This window comes from Triticum aestivum, chromosome 3A (genome assembly GCF_018294505.1).
Source record: "Triticum aestivum cultivar Chinese Spring chromosome 3A, IWGSC CS RefSeq v2.1, whole genome shotgun sequence".
NCBI lineage: Eukaryota > Viridiplantae > Streptophyta > Magnoliopsida > Poales > Poaceae > Triticum > Triticum aestivum.
The window spans coordinates 11,966,646-11,987,443 of NC_057800.1; the positions used below are offsets into that span (position 1 = coordinate 11,966,646).

General features: G+C 45.1%; 3 protein-coding genes across 3 annotated transcripts; all 3 read right to left on the reverse strand.

Annotated features, from left to right (window-relative positions):
* Window positions 1-7,299: 7,299 nt before the first annotated feature.
* On the reverse strand, window positions 7,300-11,943 carry LOC123056602 (thioredoxin-1-like). Its single transcript, XM_044479948.1, has 4 exons — window positions 11,780-11,943; window positions 7,979-8,096; window positions 7,769-7,894; window positions 7,300-7,601 (listed from the first exon to the last, which is right to left on the reverse strand). Exons 1-4 carry the CDS (start codon window positions 11,941-11,943, stop codon window positions 7,473-7,475), a joined length of 537 nt encoding a protein of 178 aa, XP_044335883.1. The 3' UTR covers window positions 7,300-7,472.
* A 2,314-nt stretch (window positions 11,944-14,257) lies between these two features.
* On the reverse strand, window positions 14,258-15,355 carry LOC123057529 (thioredoxin H-type). The gene is made up of 4 exons (XM_044480480.1): window positions 15,331-15,355; window positions 15,142-15,245; window positions 14,932-15,057; window positions 14,258-14,769 (listed from the first exon to the last, which is right to left on the reverse strand). The coding sequence occupies exons 1-4, from the start codon at window positions 15,353-15,355 to the stop codon at window positions 14,641-14,643; spliced, it is 384 nt and encodes a 127-aa protein (XP_044336415.1). The 3' UTR covers window positions 14,258-14,640.
* A 2,419-nt stretch (window positions 15,356-17,774) lies between these two features.
* On the reverse strand, window positions 17,775-20,190 carry LOC123057530 (uncharacterized). Its single transcript, XM_044480481.1, has one exon. It carries the CDS (start codon window positions 20,188-20,190, stop codon window positions 18,022-18,024), a length of 2,169 nt encoding a protein of 722 aa, XP_044336416.1. The 3' UTR covers window positions 17,775-18,021.
* Between the last annotated feature and the right edge of the window lie 608 nt (window positions 20,191-20,798).

Sequence of the window (20,798 nt, forward strand, 5' to 3'; positions counted from 1 at the left end):
TACCGTGGCGGGCAAGGAACTCAACAAAGGTGGAGTTAACGAACTCAGTGCCATTGTCGGTTTGGAAGGACATGACCGGGAGATTGAATTGTGTATGTGCGTATGCTACAAAGTTAACGAGGATATCACATGTGTCAGATTTCTGACGTAGTGGGAAGGTCCACATAAAATGAGAAAAATCATCGACAATAACCAAGTAGTATTTGAAGCCAGAGTTACTAGCAACAGGTGATGTCCACAAATCACAATGAAGCAATTGGAACGAAACGACACAAACTGTGGATGATCTAGAAAACGGTAGACGTACGTGCTTGCCAAGTTGGCATGCATGACACACTTGAGTGCTTTTATTACATGGAATAGCAAAACTGTAGATGATCTATAGAGTCACGACCCGGATGTCCTAAGCGACGATGCCATAGCTCCGATGCGGTGGTGGTGGCGACGAGTCCAAACGGCGGGGTGGTGGTGTTGGTGTTGGCGAAGAACTCGTACAGTGGACCGGGGCTACTGCAGCGAATAATCTCGCGGCGAGTGTGAAGATCCTTAATAGAAAAGCCACACGGGTCATATTCAACAGAAACTGAATTATCAATGGTGAACTGACGAGTAGAAAGAAGATTTTTGATGATATCTGGAACAACTAGAACATTGTTAAGGTGGAAAGTGTGGCCAGGTGTGCGGAGAGTGACGTGGCCGGTGGCGGTGATGGGAAGTGGATCGCCATTGCCAACGGTGACACGAAGGGAAGGAGGAGGATTGGAGGGAGTGGAGAGTATACCAGGGTCTCGGAGACCATGTGCGAGGTTGCGCCGGAGTCCATGACCCATGCGCCCGGTGTGGAAGGGCCGGCGGCTGGAGCGCCGACAGTGGCGTTGAGGGCGGCGACGAGGGCGGAGCAGTCCCATGCCGGGCCGGGGGTGTAGGGCACCGTGGGTGGGGGCGGGTTAGTGCCCCAGGCCTGGCCGTGCAATGGTGCCAGTTGGTTCGTGTAGGCGACCTGACCTGGGGGCACCCAGGTAGACTGACGGGGCGGCGGCGCTGAAGAAGCAGACCGCGGGGCCGGCCCGAGTAGAGCAGCGCCCCCGGCAGGAGGAACCGGCGCGGCATGGGGGCACCAGGCGGGCTGCATCTGCTGAGTCTGGCCGGTGTACGGGTTGAAGCAGATCCACGGGCTGGGTGCCACGGCAGGTTGAGTGGTGGTGGAGTTGGCTGCACCCCTGTCGGCGTTCTTCTTCTTCTTCGACCAGCGGCCACCGTTGCCGCCCGAGTGGCCGCCGGTGGAGGACCCGGCGGTGTTGCCATAGAGAGCGACTTGGGAAGAGAGGGAGCCACTGGGAGAGGCGTTGGCGAGCTAGTTCTCGCGCAGAAGGAGGATGGAGCGCGTCTGCAGGAAGGTGGGAGCCGGAACCTGCATAGTGACGAGGGTCGTGATGTTGAAGAAGCGTGGGTTCAGGCCCCGAAGGCAGGTGAGGACCAAGGTCTGGTCAGTCACGGGCTGCCCCACATCCGCTAGCGCGTCGGAGAGGGCCTTCAGGCGGTGGCAGTAGGCGGTGATGGTGAGGTCGCCCTGGACGAGGGCTCGGAACTGTGCCTCGAGGTAGACGGCCCTGATCTTGGGCCATGATGGTGTCCAGGATGTCGTCGCTGATGGAGCCGTAGAGCCACGAACGGACGACGTAGTCCTGGCGCTGCCACTCGGCCGTGCGAGCGTGACGGCGGAGATGTGATCCATGAGCTCGTACTTGTCGAGGAGGACGGTGATGAGCATGCGCCACTTGGTGTAGTTGGACTGCTGCAGGTCGAGGACGACGGGGACGTGCGTCTTGACGCTAGCCACGTGGACGGCCTGAGATGCCGACGACGTGAGGGCGGGCGATGCGGCGGCGGCGGTGGAGGTGGTGAGGGCTCCGGACGTCTGCGCCCCGAGCATGGACGATGAGGATGCGGAGGTGGACATGGCGGCGATCTGGGAGGGGAGGCGGAACCGCGGCGGTGCCTAGGGTTTAGGGCGGCGGCAGATGGGGTTGGAGCGGCGGAAGCTAAGGTGTTAGGAAAGGAGGGCCGATACCATATAAACGAGAATTGGTTTGAGGGAAGACGCCTCTCAAAGGGCGATCGGCTCATATATTTATAGCAAGATTACAAGTCTTGGAGACCAAGAAAGAACCTATACGCGTATATGTACAACCGTATGCAAACGGGAATACGCGATGTTAGCTATACAAAGTCACACTTTAATAGCTGGCTAGGGCTCGCAGCGGTGCTCGTTTGTCGACCTGGTCAGCTTTTTCACGTGTGCTAGTCCCTGCTACTTTACTAGGTTTTGGGCAGCCTCGGTGGTTAGGTTAGGTACTTGGTATGAATTCTAGATCTCCATGGAAGTATATTCGGTCCCGCGTCTGGTTCATGTGATTTCGTGGTCGAAATAGGCTTGGAGGCTGCCGCACTTGGGACGCAGGGGAGCAGAGGGGTTGGGGAGGTGCGTGCAGACACCGACGGTGGGGATCTGGAGGCCAGCGCCGCCCTTGGCATCATGGGGTCCGGCCATGAAAGCCCTTGCAGTGACTCCGCGGATCCGAGATCCAGTTCGTCCGAGAGAGAGGGCCATCTCGTTCGCCTGTGGGTCCAAATCAAACGAGAACTGTGAAGATCTTCACATAACGAAAGAGGGCCAGCAATGGGAAGAACAGTCCGAATAGACGATTAGAGATGAGATCCAGTACACAGACGGTTGCTTCGCGTTTTAATTCCCACCGCCGCCGCCAAAGAGAAAATAGGGTTAGGGTTTATTTACCAGGCCGGAACACGTATAAATAGTGATCGACTTGGGCCAGAGCAAAATGTGAACCCACGTTAGCAAGCCCAAACACTAGTAGAAAAGAGGCCTAATTTTCAGCTCATTAGTCCCGGTTTGTAAATGACGAGAACCAATTCAGCCCATCCAGAGAAGAGCCATCCTAGCCAAACTGGAGATCAAAGCCACTGTGGCTGACTGCTGGGACCAGATGGTCAGTGGTGTTCAATAAACAACCTGTCGTATAGAGATAGGCAGCCGAGCCACCACGGTAAGTGCCGACGCATGACATAACAGGAGATTAGGGCAGATGACTCGATCGGGATAAGGACGTGCAGGCGGCGGAATCGGAGGAAACAGACCCTAAACGTGAGTCAGGGGAATTGATATCGTGTCTACTCTTGCATCTATGGGCACTCTCTTATTTGTTTAGACTAAACTTTTTAACTTTTCAACATGTGGTATAACTAGTACAATTATATGTAATAATGGTACAACTAAGTATTAAGATACAATGTATTTATTATATATATAATATTGGGTTTGTAAATAAAATTTAACTAAATTTGAATCATATATCACATGAGTTTGACTGAGTTATTTCCTACTCGATGCATCACTATTTTTTTTGGTTTAACCAACTTTTTTATATCAGAGAACCATAGAAAAGAAAAGAAAATGGCATGTATCTTCCATGCTTAACTTGTGTAGATCGGAGAACAGTAGAAAAAATATATTGTATATCATCAATGACTAACTTGCGCCACTTAGATGGATTAAAACCTTATGTTGGCATCCATTTCTATTATAATTTCATGAAATATCATAATATATAGAGATATAAAGTTGACCGAGGATTCCAGAATGCATGCTTGTATATTTTGTGTGCTGGTAAATAAAAGGATTAGTTATGTACATATATACTATATAGGAAAATTTTAAATATGATTAATATCCATGACTGGTTTGCACCGGCACATGCTTGTTGTATATTTTTGAGTTTGTGTGCAGTGTCAATCCTGAAAGTATCTGCCACAGTTAGCCTGAAAGTTTATGCATGCTTACAAACGGGGCCATTCCACTAAGCTCGTGATTCTTTCTTCATCTCAACTGGAGTAAACACCACACAAACACGCAGGAGAAAGTCCACAGAGGCCTATTCGAGCCATCCCTTGCCGCCCGTGTCACCGGTAAGACCACTCGTGAAAACTCAAGATCATGCACAACGTCTCAAGTTGAAAAACTCGTACGAGCACACATGAATCAATCATGCCGCTTGCCGTCCATGTCATTAGACAGAGCGCTCACGTATCGTCATGATCGCACACATACTATGTCGAGCTGATCCCAAGAGAATCATGCATGGATCACAAGACGTTCACAGGATAATCTAAAATAGATCATTCCGGCCGAGAAAGGTCGCGTTATAAGACGACAGAGGTGAACCAGGGGTACGTACACGGCCCACCTAACCCGGCCGCATGCTGCAGTGTCGCATTCACCAGACCGATCGACGAAGTGCGTTCGGTGTGGAGATTGTTGAAAAGAAACGAGAGAGAGGGAGACAAAGAGGTAAAAGTGGATAGTTGTCTTCATTAATGATGAGATTACACACACATATATATATAGCCCTCGAAGTGGTGCGTCCGAATGGACATGAGGCAACGGCCTCGGTTAGGAAAAGTAGGGATTAATAAGATTAATTAAATTCTAACACTCCCCATAATCCATACTTGTTAGTGTAAGTATCATCATCTTGAAAAAGCTCCTCCAAAAACCCTGTGAGAAAAATATGAGGAGATAGGTGTTTAATATGTTGCTAAAACTCCTTCAAACCCAGTGAAAAAATAAGACAAAAATAATGCAACACATAATGGTTATTGTCTTTTTTAACTCAATACGAGAAAAATCATAGAGTTTAGAGGACAATAAATATGTCACGTATACTTTCTTAAAAAAAACCGATGGGAAAACAGAAAACATGACATATGGTCTTGTGTTGATATTACCTCATTAAATTTTTTTATGAGAGACTATAAAGTAAACTTATGAAGGAAAAAAGAGTATAATATGATGCTTTTAACAGGAACAATTCAGGAACATACTCCTTCTGATTCTTGCATATTCAGAAGTCATCATATACCAATTTCATGAACACATTTCTGGAACATAGAAGTTGGTAGAGACCTGGTGAACACATTTCTGGGTCTAGTAGTGTCTTTTTCTTTTCTTTTTTTGTAAAATATTTGATGAACTCACCAAAGTTTGGTAAAATTTGCGCCTTGTTTGTGCGAATGTGGGGCCGGATTTTGTTTTTCAAAAAAAGAAACCAAAATGTGACGTGGGGGCGGCGACTGGGAAGCATCACGCCCCCAACACGCGGTTTAGCGCCGGTACTCCCCCAGGCGGCGATTTTTAGCGCCTCCTGGGGGGCCAATGGCTGGAGATGCTCTAACAACAGGAGATTGTGGAAAAGCACTGAGCCGCGCTTGGCAAGATTGGCGGCCGCTTGAGGAGGATGTGAGAAAATTATTACTGGTATGCATACATGGATCAGCAGATGCAATTGAGGATTGAATTCCGGTTTTAAAAAAAGGATCGATTTCCTAAATGCAGATGGGTATATGAGAGTTTATATCACAGTGTACATGTTCTATTTTGATGGAGTTTCCTTGCACGTCACTATGTGTTGATAGATTTCACATATCATTAGTCAATGGATAGCCGTGAGGGTTTTCTTTACACATTGGATTAACAGGATCAATTACGAAGATCTAATGGTTGTAATAGCAAGTTTAATAAAGGTCCACTAATCTGATGGTCAGATGTTTCTGATTTTGGGTATATGAGAATTTTCATCATAGCATACATGTTCTATTTGTCCGAAGTTTCCTTGCACATCACATGTATGTGTTGATAGATTGCACGTATATATGTATAATCAATGGATTGCCGTAAGAATTTTGTTTACAGATCAGATTAAGTGGATATATTACGAAGACCTAACGGTTGTAACAGCAAGTTAAATAAAGGTCCATGAATCTAATGGATAGGCGTTTCTGATTTTTTGTGGGATCTTTTTTTGGGTTAGCCCGTAATGTACTTTTAATATATAATACCCCTCTGTTTTTAAATATAAGTTCTTTTAATATATAATACCCCCTCTGCTACATACTGATGTATATAGACATTAGAATATGTAAAAAGACTTATGTTTAGGAAGGGAGGGATACTAGAGGCTAACGTGTACTTCGTCAAGCCATTCTTCACGAGTGAAATGAACTATTTTATATCTACATATTATTACAATCAGTTGTTTTTTATTTTATCTGTGTTGGCTTTTGTGTTTTAATTGTTTATCGGTGGTGTTTTTTATTCAAATATTGTGTTGGGTTGTTGTTGCGGTATGTTTTTCCAAGAAGAAAGATGAGTTACTTGATGCGTGGTTGTGAAATCTTTGCACATTTCGGCCTTGGTGTGGTGATTGCTTGCTCCTTTTTCACGCTAAAGCCATGAAATTGCTATATAATACTTGGATGGGCCAGTTGCTTGCTCAGTTGGCTTCCTGGTCCTCTTGATCGTTTAGCTCTTTGTTGCTCGCCACACTGCTAGCTCAACAACAAAAACGACCTATCTTTTTTATTTCAAAATGTTACTTAAATTAAATGATGTTTAAGGAACTTTAAAATTATTATGATTTTAAAATCATGAATTTTAGAAAACATTCATGAATTTTAAATATATTCATGGATACAAAAAATTGCTCGCAAATTTAAAGTTTTCAAAATTTAAAAATGTTCAAAAACTTTAAATGATTGTGAATTTAACAATATCCACAATTTAATCAATGCTAATGAACCTGAAAAAAGGTGAATTTTAAAATATGTTTATGTTTTTCAAGTACACAAATTTAAATAAATGCTCATGAAATAAAAGATGAAAAAATAAGAAGAAATGAAACTAAACACCACACACATGCGCGTGGGGTCCTCAGCAACCCCCACAACCGTCGAAGCACCATAACGCTTCAATTCAAGGGAGCTTAGTATCTTCAATTCAAGGGAGCCAAGGCTGGTATCTCTATAGATAGATGTGTGATCGTTTCTCTTTGGTGTTGTTTGGATTTAATGGTTGCTTGGTTTACCCGTCTGGAGCAATTTAATGCCAGATATAATGAAATAATTGGACAACAAAACTTGAAATTAGAAATAAATGATATTCAGATGGTATAGTATGTTTATAAATTGATAAACTTTAATGCTTCATAAAAATAGACACATTCAAAAAAATAATATTAAACACTTTGTATTAGTAAGTGCGCAACTCAAGCACAATATGCTATTTATACCGGGTCTGCTATGGAGGCGACAGTGCGTATCCAATTTTGAACCACAATCCAGTGAAGCCGTCCATGCATGGCAACAACTGTTTGCAAACCGCTAGATGGACCATCGTGCAATGGTCCTTCACCCTATATGTCGTGTGCACAGTAGTTTCCTAGACTGACAGAGTGCCGCAGGGCTGTTTAAGGTAAGTGATTGAGATTTCCGACGAGACGAATCGATGGATATCTCAATTGATTGATTCATCAATAATATACCTGACGGAAAGGCCGGCTGATGGAACATCCATCAGTCGACAGATCGTATCTAGCTAGTACCAGTTACTGTATCATTTATATGTTGGCCATGATGATGGTGCTGAGGTCCCCGACCTTGGCGCCGACGACCCTGCCCTTCTCCATGCCTTGCTTGAGCAGCAGGAACGTCGGCAGCGCCTCCACTCGGTATCGCTCCACGATATCCTGTGTAAGTAGTTATATATATGAGTGCAGTACGCAATGATCGAGTTATATATGCACAGTTTGGTTATCCGATCCAAATTAGTTACTTTCTCTGTAAAGAAATATAAGAGTGTTAATATATTTCTTTACACGGGGAGTAATATGCACGCGCGCGTACGTTGTCATACTTTGAACTTGTCGACGTCCACCTGGCAGAATATGGCGGCCCTCCTCTTAGCCACGGCCATGGCCCTGAAGGGTCTCATCATCACCCTGCATGGCTCGTTCCAGCTCGCCCAGAACATGAGCACCACCTTAATTTCAAACAGAAAATCAGAGCTTCAGAAATTCATTAAATCCAATGAGAAACACAACGGTTAAAATGATTGCGTACATACCGGATAAGTTTGCGCTAGAGGGTGCGCCAGGGCGGACTCTAGCTCTTGAGAACTTGTGATGATGTAATAACTCCAGTAATAGCCTCTGCGGGGCAGCTTAAACACTTTTATAATTCTACTAGCTTATCCCATGCCATGCAAGACGCTATGTTTTAGAGAGGATGGCTTTTGAAGACCATGAAAATTTTCAAACAAAGAAAATACACCTAAGGACCCATCATGATATCGATTTTGAAGTAAATATGTACAATTCTCAGAGCGTAACCCATTTTGATTGCCAAAATTAGGAAGCACTTTGCAAAATGTATGGATTTTATGAGGGTATGATTGTCACCATGGATCTTGGTGATCCTGACATCGAGCAAGACAATATGGACATTTGGGTCCTTGTTGATACGCTTCCGATTCTATTGCAATGTGAGTTTCTCAAACATAGTTATTAACTAATTTATATTGTTTATTTCAAAATAGTTGACAATTTATTTTCATTGACAGCTTATTTTGAATCCTCAAAGAATGTGCAGAAGATGGTAGACAAAACCCACTACACTGATGGCTCTGAGTTAACTTATAAGGAGAAAAGTCATCTGATTACTTATTGTACTTATCTTGAGAATTACAATACCTATTATCGAACTCATCCAAATTATAGTGAATACGTGCCACTAGTGCCCGTGTTGAACCACGATAACTTCTATGGAGACACCCTGGTAAGATTTTTTACTATTACGACATCCGTGCATCTTTTGCATACTTCTAAAACTAGTACATCTTTGCTAACTACGAAGTTATTACTATGTTTTTCAACAGAAAATCCCGATGGATTGTGTGCCTCATCTGATATATCAGAATGGTCGCCTTGCAGTTCTGAACATACAGCCAGGTCAATCTAAGAAGCTCACCTGTGCATATCAGATTTCTAAAACTGGTGAACACATGCTAATCAAAGAATGGAAAGAAAATTGGACATTCGCAAGGAGCTTCTTGAAAGTAACATTAAGAAAAAAGCAAGAATTGGAGACAGGATAATCTCCATTCTCCATAATGGAGAGTCAGGGGCTATCTTGTTTTTTGCTATTTTACCTTAGAGAATATAGTAGGTCCTAAGAGAATGTAGTAGGTCCTATGAGGTACAATATGTTTATTATGTGATACAATGTGTTAGAGTTGATGATGAGGAGTACTTGTGATTATGAATAGTCACCAATTTGCTATGTGATGTCTCATTGATGAAAACGATGATCTTGAGAAGGTGTTATATGACAATGATGTATTATGATGATAAGTTGTTAATGATATGATGATGATGATGACATTTATTATATCATTGGGTGAAAAAACCGCGGATTAGTTTCAAGTGGATGGACTTCAAGTGGATGTCCATCCACTTGAAACTAGTCCACGATTCTTTCACCCCGTGATGTAATAACTCATTATGATGTGAAAACAATTTCTAAATTCCTGTTATATGAAAACTTGTGTAAAGGTGTACGAATACAACATGAAATAAAAAAAATATATGAAATAATAGTAGCAGCGCGGGCAGGGAGAAGCGCTACTACTAATTACCAGTAGCGCTCCTCCGGGAAGTCGCTACTACTAAGTCGATTTAGCAGTAGCGTGGTCGGAGGCACGCTACTGCTATACGTTAGCTATAGCGCCGTATCAGTAGCGCATCGCCTAGCGCTACTGATAGGCTAAAACCTGCGCTGCTGCTAGGCTTTTCTCTATTAGTGTAATCTAATGGTCAGATGTTTCTGATTTCGGGTATATGAGAATTTCCATCATAGCGTACATGTTCTATTTGGATGGAGTTTCCTTGCACATCACATCTATGTGTTCATAGATTGCACGTGTATATATATATATATATATATATATATATATATATATATATATATATATATATATATTATATATATATATAGTCAATGGATTACCGTGAGAATTTTGTTTACACATTAGATTAAGTGGGTCTATTACAAAGACCTAACATTGTAATAGCAAGTCAAATAAAGGTCCACGAAACTAGTGGATAGACGTATCTGATTTTTTGTGGGACCTTTTTTCTAGTTAGCCCTTAATGTACTTTTAATATATTACTCCTTCTGTAAACAAATATAAGAGTGTTTAGATCACTAAAATAGTGATTTGCTGCTAGCTACGGACTTCCTTAGCGATATCCGCAGAAGGTCCCAAAAGGAGAACCATCAAAGCGTGGATTCCCTGCCTCTCTCCATTGCTCACGAAACTGTGTTCCTCTCCGCCACCGTCGCCGTCGCTGTATGCCGGAGAAGGAAACCAGGCTGGTGGGGGCACAAGGAGAGGCGTGAGTCCGTTCGCTCTCTTCGCGGCTTGAGGCTTCAACGAAACTCCCGCGCATGGAGCTCCTCCTCGACCTCTCCCTCCTGGTACAGTGGTACCATCTCCCCCGCCACAAACTACTATCTTCCCCATCCTTCGTGCGACTCTCCCTCCTCGTGGGAGATTCTTTCCCATGCCATCGTGGATAGCATATGCATCCTCGTTGAATTAATTGATACACAAACACACCATCTTCTAACTAACTGGTTGGTCCATTAATTTGATTAAGAGTTGCTATAGATGGTCTATGTGTTTGATTAGGAGTTGATAATAGTTCAGATTTGAGGTTACTCCACCTCTTCTAAAAAACCTAATTTTTCCTAATGTTTATGCATCATCAAGTGGGTAAGTTGGCGTGGATTTGAGCTGGGTTGCGAGTTAATCTGCATATCACAAAAAATCAAAGGTGCAAGGAAAGATCACACAATGCACCATGTGGCATCACATCAAGTTATAAACTTTCCTTTTAGGAAGCACTGTAGAATTGTGGACACCGCCGGCAGCAGCATTCTCCATAGATATTAGGTAGTGTTAATGATGTCCATGTGCTCTATAGTTGACCATGTATTTAGTTGTTGATTTATGTAGCATATAGATTGTGATGGCAAGTTTCCAATGCGGTTTCTAAATTCCATGTCGAACATAAAAATGATAACGTACAAATCTGCAAAGGCTGAAACAAGGTCGCCAGGTATACTTTCCTATCACATCTCTTTCTTCTCACAAAAATCATGTGCTTTCTTCTACACCAAGTTACACTTGCCATCATCGGAAAATCATTATACACTTTCAGCCATAAATCATCTGATGTTGAAAGCTATAATTGCTTATTGACAGGATCTGCCATTTTGGGACTTGCCTTCTTCCAAACGTGATTATGTTTTCGCACTTTGTAAATCATTTATGTGTCCTAGTGAGGACCTTTGTTTGTAGGCAAATACAGCAGCTATAGCTGGTGAGCTCCTGCAGACGGGTTCTGACACTTCTCACCCTCCTTCCTGCCTGGTTGCTTGAGGATGACATGATTATTCTAGTCGCGACTTAATAGACAGCAGCACAGCGAGACTACCTTCAGATCTTAAAGTTCTGTAACTTTTGTTTTGAATCCGAACGTGTGGAATGGGCCGAAAATATGGTATAACTAATTTATCTGTTCAAGAATGTACTTTATCAACAAAAAAGCTTATGAACTTATATTTTTTATTGAGCAGGTGTAGTTAGATTTTTTTTGAAAAGGAGGATTACCTCCGGTCTCTGCATCTGGACGATGCATGCAACAATTTTATTAATTATTTATAAAAATGGCACCATCTTAGCAACATCTGTCGCTACTCCTATCCACCTGATGAAGGGGTGCCGGTAATCTAAGCTTAATACAAATAGACATCGCACAAATGCCAAACATTTAAAGCCAGAGGCCCCAACCAAGCCACATACCTGGTTTGGGGCACAAAGTGGTCTGATACACTCTCATGTGTCGTCACCGCCCTCTTACAGCAATCAATCTTCAGAGCAGAACCCAATGCACCGACCTTGCAAGCCCTCTCTGTCATCGACGCCACCATGACGCCTGACGACATCCTCCTCCCGCGCGAGTCCATCTCGGCGCATCGGGCGCAGAATCTCCACAGCGCCACGCCGCCGAGATCTGCCCCGTCAATGCGAATGATGAAGCACCGCTCCACCAAACAAGCCGTTCTCTGGTCCCTCGAACCTGTGTACACCTCTAAGAATGATGCCCCCAAGGGGGAGACGACACAACCGCGCCGCCGTCATCCGATCTACTGATCTAGGGTTTCCCCGGGAGGTAGCAGATAGTGGCTTTGAACTTCTCCTTGACGATGCCTTCAAGAAGGGAGCGCCGCAAAACAGCACCGCCACCACCGGCCTTGTAAGCGAACCAAAGGCAGGTTTTCACCTGGATCTGTTTGAATAGCCTCCATAAAGCATCTCGTGCATGGATCGCTGCCATCACTGCCGGGGGTCAGACGAAGGGTCCAAGCCGCCGCTGGCTAACCGGCCACAACACCACTATGGTGCCTAAGCCGACGCCGTCAGGCCCACCATGCCTGCCTATAGACGTCCACCAAGATCACCGGCCCGCCCAAGCCCATCTGGGCAAGGCGAGACCCGAGATCTCGTGCCCCACCATAGGGGCTCCTCTTCCGCGGGAAGGTCGCGCCTCCAATGTCGCCGCACCACGGACGCCACCGGGAACCCGCCGCCCCATGTCGTCGGTTGACTGCCGAACCATGCGCCGCCGCTGCCAGTTGATGTCGCCACCATCGTGCGAGGGGGATGGGCCTGCCACCGCCGTCACGGGCAAGGGCTTCGCCGGCATGGCCTCAGGCGGCGGCAGGAGGGAGGAGACAGGGGAGGAGGCCTAGGGCCGGCGGCGGCAGATCGCCCCCCGTATCGCCTAGGATTGGCGCCCGGGGGGGGGGGGGGGTGGTGGATTGTGTTGATTGAAGCTGGTGTAGTTAGATGTTGTATGGGATAATAGCACCGTGTTAATAATCAGTATAATATATACTATTGCTTTCATTGTTATTACATTGTTGTCTATATCTATGAAAACTATCAAAGTACATACTTTTCATTTCGAAGTGGATCTGATCACCAGAATAAGGTCCCAAACTTTCCCCTTGAGTTTCGATTTTGTGTCAATCATCCCGAAATTTGTTGATAGAGCTGTGTTCTACACATGTGTATCTTCGGTTTCAAGAAATGATTAGAGAATTCCTGATTTTATTGCTGAAAATTTTACACCAGTAAGTTTCAAGTTTAATTATTATGTTATGCGTCTTCATTTGTTAATGGAAATTCCAATCTCCCTGTTAATGATCTAAACAATTTTATATTTCTTTATGGAGGAAGCATTTACTAATGGGAATTCCCGTCTATTTTTCATATAAATGGGCGGGCGTGACAATGTGCGCCTTCATGGTCTACTAGATACTAGAGGCTAATGCGCGCTTCGCCGCACCGCTCTTCACTAGTGAAATTAACTATTTTATATCTATAGATTATTGCAATCAGTTGTTTTGTTATTATTTTATCTGAGTTGGCTTCATATTTTAATTTTTATTGGTGGTGTTTTTTTATTCATATATCGTGTTGAGTTGCTGTTGCAGTATTTTTTCTAAGAGGAAAGGTGAGTTGTTTAATGCATGGTTGTGAAACCTTTGCACGTTTCGGCCTTGGTGTCAGCCTGTGGTGATTGTTTTCTCCTATTTCACGCTAAAACCATGGAATTGCTACTTCAACGCTCACACGGATCATTCACTCAGCTTGGCTCCCTAGTCTTCTCGCTCGTTTATTTCTTTTTCGCTCGCCCCACTGCTAGCTCAGAAGAAGAAAAAACACCTATCTTTTTTAAGGAACTTTGAAAATATTATGAATTTTAGAAAACATTCTTGAATTTTAAATATATGCATAGATTTCAAATATTGTTCAAAGATTTATTTTTTTCAAATATAATAAGTATTCACAAAGTTTAAGTGATCATGAATTGTCTGCAATTTAATCAACATTAATGAATCTGAAAAACGGGAATTTTAAAATATGTTTATTTTTTTCAAGTACACCAATTTAAATAAGCGCTCATGAATTAACACATGAAAAAAAAGAAATTAAACTAAACACCACACACTTACGCGTGGGGTCCCCGGCGACCCCCACAGCCGTGAAAGCACCTTCAATTCAGGTATTTCTATAGATAGATGTGTGATTGTCTCTCTTTGGTATTGTTTGGATTTGGTGGTTGCTTGGTTTACCTGTCTGGAGCAATTCAATGCCAGATATAATGAAATAATTGGACAACAAAACTTGAAATTAGAAATAAATGATTTTCAGATGGTATAGTATGTTTATAAATAGATAAACTTTAATGCTTCATAAAAATAGACACATTCAAAAAAGTAATATTAAACACTTTGTATTAGCAAGTGCACAACTCAAGCACAATATGCTATTTATACCGGGTCTCCTATGGAGGCGACAGTGCGTATCCGATTTTTGAACCACAATCCAGTGAAGCCATCCATGCATGGCAACAAGCTGTTTGCAAACCGCTAAGATGGAGCATCGTGCAATGGTAGTTCACCCTATATGTCCTGTGCACAGTAGTTTCCCAGACCGACGGAGTGCCGCAGGGCTGTTTAAGAGATTCCCGACGAGATGAATCGATACATATCTCAATTGTTCATTCATCAATAATATACCTGACGGAAAGGCCGGCTGATGGAACATCCATCAGTCGACAGATCGTATCTAGCTAGTACCAGTTACTGTATCATTTATATGTTGGCCATGATGATGGTGCTGAGGTCCCCGACCTTGGCGCCGACGACCCTGCCCTTCTCCATGCCTTGCTTGAGCAACAGGAATGTCGGCAGCGCCTCCACTCGGTACCGCTCCACGATATCCTGTGTAAGTAGTTATATATATCAGTGCAGTACGCAGTGATCGAGTTATATATGCACAGTTTGGTTATCCGATCCGAAATGAGTTAGTACTCGCTTTGTAAAGAAGTATAAGCGTGTCAATATATTTCTTTACAAAGGGAGTGCGAGCGTATGTTGTCATACTTTGAACTTGTCGACGTCCACCTGGCAGAATATGGCGGCCCTCCTCTTAGCCACGGCCATGGCCCTGAAGGGTCTCATCATCACCCTGCATGGCTCGTTCCAGCTCGCCCAGAACATGAGCACCACCTTAATTTCAAACAGAAAATCAGAGGTTCAGAAATTCATTAAATCCAATGAGAAACACAACGGTTAAAATGATTGCGTACGTACCGGATAAGTTTGCGCTAGAGGGTGCGCCAGGGCGGACTCTAGCTCTTGAGAACTTGTGATGATGTAATAGCTCCAGTAATACCCTCTGCGGGGGGGCTTAAACACTGCACAACACAACAAGAGTTAAAATATTCCGTCGGCAAGCTAGCCATCATCCCCAAGCATAGGAAAGTAGCCATACGTACGTACCATCGACATTGGTGGTCAATGACATGATGCCGCCTTTGCTCCCACGGCGTGATCGATGCCAATATATAGATGGTTGTACGTAGCTTAGGCATCAAGCTGGTAGGGTATGCGTATGATATGAGAGCGACATTTCAGTGTTTGGATGGGACGGAATAGATGCTGGCCGGCCAGTCACGGCGATTAAAGTAAAGTTATTTTTTTTTAGAACCGATTAAAGTAAAGTTGAGATGGATGTTCACACATGCAATCACGGTGCGCCTGTCTCTCCTTCCTTGGTACTCTCTCCATTCCACAATGTAGTGCTTCCTCTATTCCCGTGCTTCAACTTTGACCGTAAATTTAACTATCAAGACCGATTGCGGCGGGAGCAAAAATTATATCAGTGAATTCGTATTCGAAAGAAGTTTTCAATTATATTTTTTTTCTCCCGCCGCAGTTGGTCTCGTTGGTTAAATTTATGGTCAAAGTTGGACCTCGAAAAGCGTGGGCGCACTATATTTTAGAATGGAGGGAGTATTCTCACTACTACAGCCTAAAGCAGCTCGTAGCTATTATTTAGCCTCTTTAGTAGTTATACTCCCTCTATAAATAGTGATTTAAAATGCTCTTATATTTCTTTACGGAGGGAGTAGTTAGTAGGGATAACTGAGGTGTTTGGTTTTCCTGAATGGAAATCTGAAGGGGTGAAGCCCTTCTTTGTTTAATTTTTTTTAGTAATCTCACAAACCAAAATAAATAAATAAATAAATAAGGCGCTATACTTTAATATACGTCAGAATCCTATTATCGAACCTAGTTAGCTAGATGCTCATTTGCAACACGTTGATTTTTCATTTGATCCTTCATAAGCACGGCTGCAAATTTGAACTTGGCTAGATCAGTAACAAAAGTCGGCGAATATTTGGCAAGGGGTCGGCATCGTAAAAGAGAACCAAATGAAACTTAGCGCTGTGAAAATAGGATCAAAGAGTCACCTAAAGATTATTCCAAACCCTGTCCTTTAAAAAAAGGGAAGGGATTCCACCTCCACTTGCGGTTCCATTTACGCCGTGAAGATTCTTGCCAACTCTTACAGCCATGTATTTTGGGATTCCTTTTCCTAGCGTCGCATTTACTCTCGAAGTAGCCTTTCGCTCCACATTATAATTGAAGCTCAAACGGACGAACCGATACAAAGTGATGAGAAAATTCTCATATGAAAAGATCGAAAGTGAAATGAAATTCTTAGGAGTAGCAACGCCAACAATTCAAAGCTAAGCAGTAATACAGGAGATGCTACACAATAATACAGGAGATGCTACACAATAATACAGGAGATGCTACACATAACAAGAAGCTATGAAGACTACTGGCTCCGAAAGGAATCGCACAGTCTTAGGAAAACATTAGTCACCGAACACACCAAGCAATTGCAGAGAGGGTCGTCTGCCCTTGTGCTTCGGGCTACGGAGTGCCGTTACTGCCAGGAGATCATGGCGACCGAGAATGATGGCAACAAGATGTAATAGATAAGAGACAATCGAGACCACCTCACACCAGAGCCGAGAAAGCTACATGCCAGGATCAAAGCATGATCGAAGTCGCTAGTGAGCTGCAACCAGAAGGTACCGAAGCTCCACGACTCCGCCCCCAAGTGTGTAACCACCGAGCACAAAAAGTGAGACTAGAGTTTTCAATCGGAACCCTAGCGCAAGGAGGGGACCCATAACGACACCACCAAGAGGGAAGCGACACCCGCATGCATCGCCGTCGGCGGTGCCGTAGTGTCAAGTTTTCACTCAGAGCCGCACCCGTGTTACCCATGGTACCAAGGTTGCCGACCCAACCAGAGAAGAGGGCTGGCGCTGCCGCCGCCGAAGCCACGATAACACACCAAGATCATCGATCACCCTTTCCGTCACTACCTTTGATTTGTACTCGGCTTAAGAATTAATAAAATAGTTGTGTGTATAATAATGATACAGAGGTTGAGGTCTTAATCTTCTTCTTTTAAAAAAGAAAAACCTAATAGCTAATGTTGTTATTTTTAGGTTTTCACCTTTCATCTGAAAAAGATTTTTGGTGAGCAGTATTGGAAGGACTTACTTTGTAATTGCCACCTAGATAGTATATGTTCCTTTGAAGCCATATTAGTCGAATTTCATCGAAGCGGGAACAAGAGCCGGACAAGTCAATCTACTTGTCGCACCTTTTATTGACTTACCACACAAATTTTGTTTTCTTTGGCAAGCCAATAAGTGACTACAAAATAAAATATTAAAATTGTATTTAGGTAAGTATATGATGGGCAGAATTTGATAATATTTATTTACACAATCACATTAATATTGGCAGGTAAATAATGTAATGGAATATTTATAACCCTTTGCAACGCGCCGGAATTTGTGATAGTAATGATAAAGGTTTAACAAATAGCATTGAGGCAGGCAAATTTAAGGGTTGATAGTCGGCACAATTATTACAGAAGAATATTAAGGCACATCCATTGTAGCCGGAGAAGTCTATCTTTGGTGGCACACGTACGACAACAAATTAAACAAGCCGGTCAGGTAGCCGCATACCAGATCGACTAGCAAGCAGCACACAAAACAGAAGCAAGGGCAGATGCAGCGCGGCGTCACACAAACAAGCAAATAGGGTAAAGAAAACAAGCAAGGAAATCAATCAACGGCAGCACACGCAGAAATAGAATCAAGTAACCGGCGGCGGCGCGTTCGATTTGGCCGTGTCAGAAGCCTCCGGCGGCATCTGAAGCTTGTCGGCCAAGCTCTTGGCCCCCTTGAGCGAGAGCACGAGCCAGACGAAGGAGAGGAACTCCCCACCTTCACCCAAGCTCTTGGCGTGGAGGTAACCCCTGCACATGCTGGCCGAGTAGCAGAGCATGCCCAGCCACACCCGGTACATGAGCATCCACCGCGCCGTCGGGTCCCGTATCTCCAGCAGCTCCTTGGCGAGCTTGCATGCCTCCAGGATGTGGAAAACTTCTTGGGACGTACTACTACTAGTGTCACGGTCCAGTATGCCGGTAATGAGCTCATTGACGTCCTTCTGGCTTAGCTCGTCCTTGTTCTTGGACAAAGAGGAGGATTTCAGCTCCTCAACGGCTTCGGAGATGAGATGGTGCCTGCTGCCGGTGAGAAGCATCTCTGGGTTGAAGTTGAGCAGGTGCGCCATGTAGTTGGATATTGCCACCGTGCACTTGATATGAAGCCGTAATGCCGGGTCCCTACTCTTCCGTTCTTCTTCTTCTTCTTGTTCTATTTCCCCTCTGCCTCCTCCTCCTCCTCCTCCTCCTTCTTCTTCTTGTTCTTCTACTGCTTCTTCTTCTGCTGCTGCTGCTTCTGCTTCTAGTCCTTCGACTTTTTCTTCTGCTCCTCCTCCTCCTTCTCCTTCTTGTTTACCACCATCATCGACCAATGCGGCACCGTCAATGCAGCGGAAGCAAAGATCGGAGGCCATGTGCCATAGGAGGACACTTCGGTCGAACGAGACGCTCAAGCTTTCTTTTATCTCCTCGCCACAGTGCCCTTGCAGCTCCTTACTGAGAGCCCAGTTGTGGGAATCCAAGATCCTGTAACTGGCAAGGTCACGGTCCTGTGCATCCACCAGATCTGCGATCACTGTCTGTGCCACCTTCTTGTACAGTTGACCAAGTTGAGGCCTGCAAGAAAGACATCCACCCTTGCAGTTGAAGCCCATGCGCCTGGCACACTTGTATATCCACCCGATGCTCTTGTCGCCCTCCCGAAGCGCCGCGTCGACGAGGTTATAGCCGGGTACCGTCTCGCACAAGGCTGGGACCTTTGTCATGGACATGAGCCGGTACAGCAGCTGCCGGATGAACACCGCCAGGACATCCAGCGCCGCGGTGAGGCACAGGATGATGTAGGTTATCTTCACGTCGGCGCGCCGATACGGTTGCTTGTCGCTCGCTGCAAACAGCGCCAGGGCGGCCATGTGCAGGACAGGGACCACCAACAGATGATAGAGCAGGTAGAGAGGAGTGACAACCACGGTAGCTCTGGTGTAGATGAAGGCGAATGCACTGCGCAACCAGCGCGGCAAGGCCTTCTCGGCGACGGGTAGAGGCGGCAGAACATCCTCCACCTTGCCGGCTTTGTTTCGTGACACCAGATCCTTGGCAGCAGCTAGCAGTGACATGTCCGAAAGTACCATCAAGACTTTGTCTGCCTCCGTCAGGGCCACCACCGGTGGTTTTTGCTCCTTCTTCCCGCCGGCCCCTTCTTCCCCGCCGCCGACACTGCTTTGTGTGGGCATCCCGGTGAAGCAATTGCTCTCCTCGAACAAGAAGAACTTGTTGACGCGCTTCCTCCACTTGGAAGGCTTCTTGGCCCTGTTGAGGGCCAACGGCTTCTCGCTGAAGCTGAGGACGCCGACGACGAAGAGAAGGACTGCGGCCGCCAACAGCTTCCAGTCACTGGAGCTTCGCCATGACTTGCAGAAGGCGTAGAGGGCGACTGCGACCTGGGACACCAAGGTCACGGTGTGCCTCGTCCACAGCTCGTTGTCCTCGATCTCGTAGCCGGTCATCTCCTGCTGGCCGCCGAGATGGATGAGGAGGATGGGAGCCCACAGGACCTCCAGGACGCCCGACTGCTCGACGCCGCCGCAGTTGCTGCCCCTGGCGTGGCGGTTGAAGAGGGTGGCGAGTGCGTAGATGGCCAGCGCGTCGCTGGAGATGTAGGCCAGCCAGATGCACGTCCTGAAGACGCGCGGGATGGTGTACTTGCGCATGGGCGCAGCCAACAGGAGGAACCACTGGAGGCCCAGGCTGCCTAGCACCAGGATGCGCAGCTGCCAATCGTCCCACCATCCCACAACGCTCCAGATATCAGACATATCTCTGTGTGTGTGTGTGTGTGTGTGTTTTACCACTCCAATCACTTGAGGTACGTACTGGATTCAGGGCACTGAAACAAGAGTGTAGCTAGTTTCAAGGGTTGGCATTCCATCTTATTTGCGTCGCGCATACATGCATGCATCTTGTCAAAGCCAAAAGAAAAAGGTTAAAGGGAATGCTACGTAGAGTAAAACATAAAGTCGACCCAGGTGCCATGATACATGTGATACTGTGGATACAGAGTGTGATACTGTGCCATGATACTCCCGGCCCCTTTGCGTGTCCACGGTCATATTCTACGGCCACGATACATGTGATACTGTAGATACGCTGTAGAAACAAGGCTGCAGCCTGGGGAGTGGCTTTGCGTGTTACGTTATATTCGAAGCCCACACGCGCGTTAGCTAGAGATGATGCATGTGCGCTCATCTTCACTTTATTGATTCGGACATTGCATGTACTTGCATTGCACCTTATTGTGCCGATAACTATACTGACTACTATCACTTGAAAGTGCACTCGGTAATTAACATTTGATCTGAACAGATAAAATAGTTCCGCCTCCTTAGAAATCAATTATTTCCAAGCCTTGTCGAGTGTCTTCTTA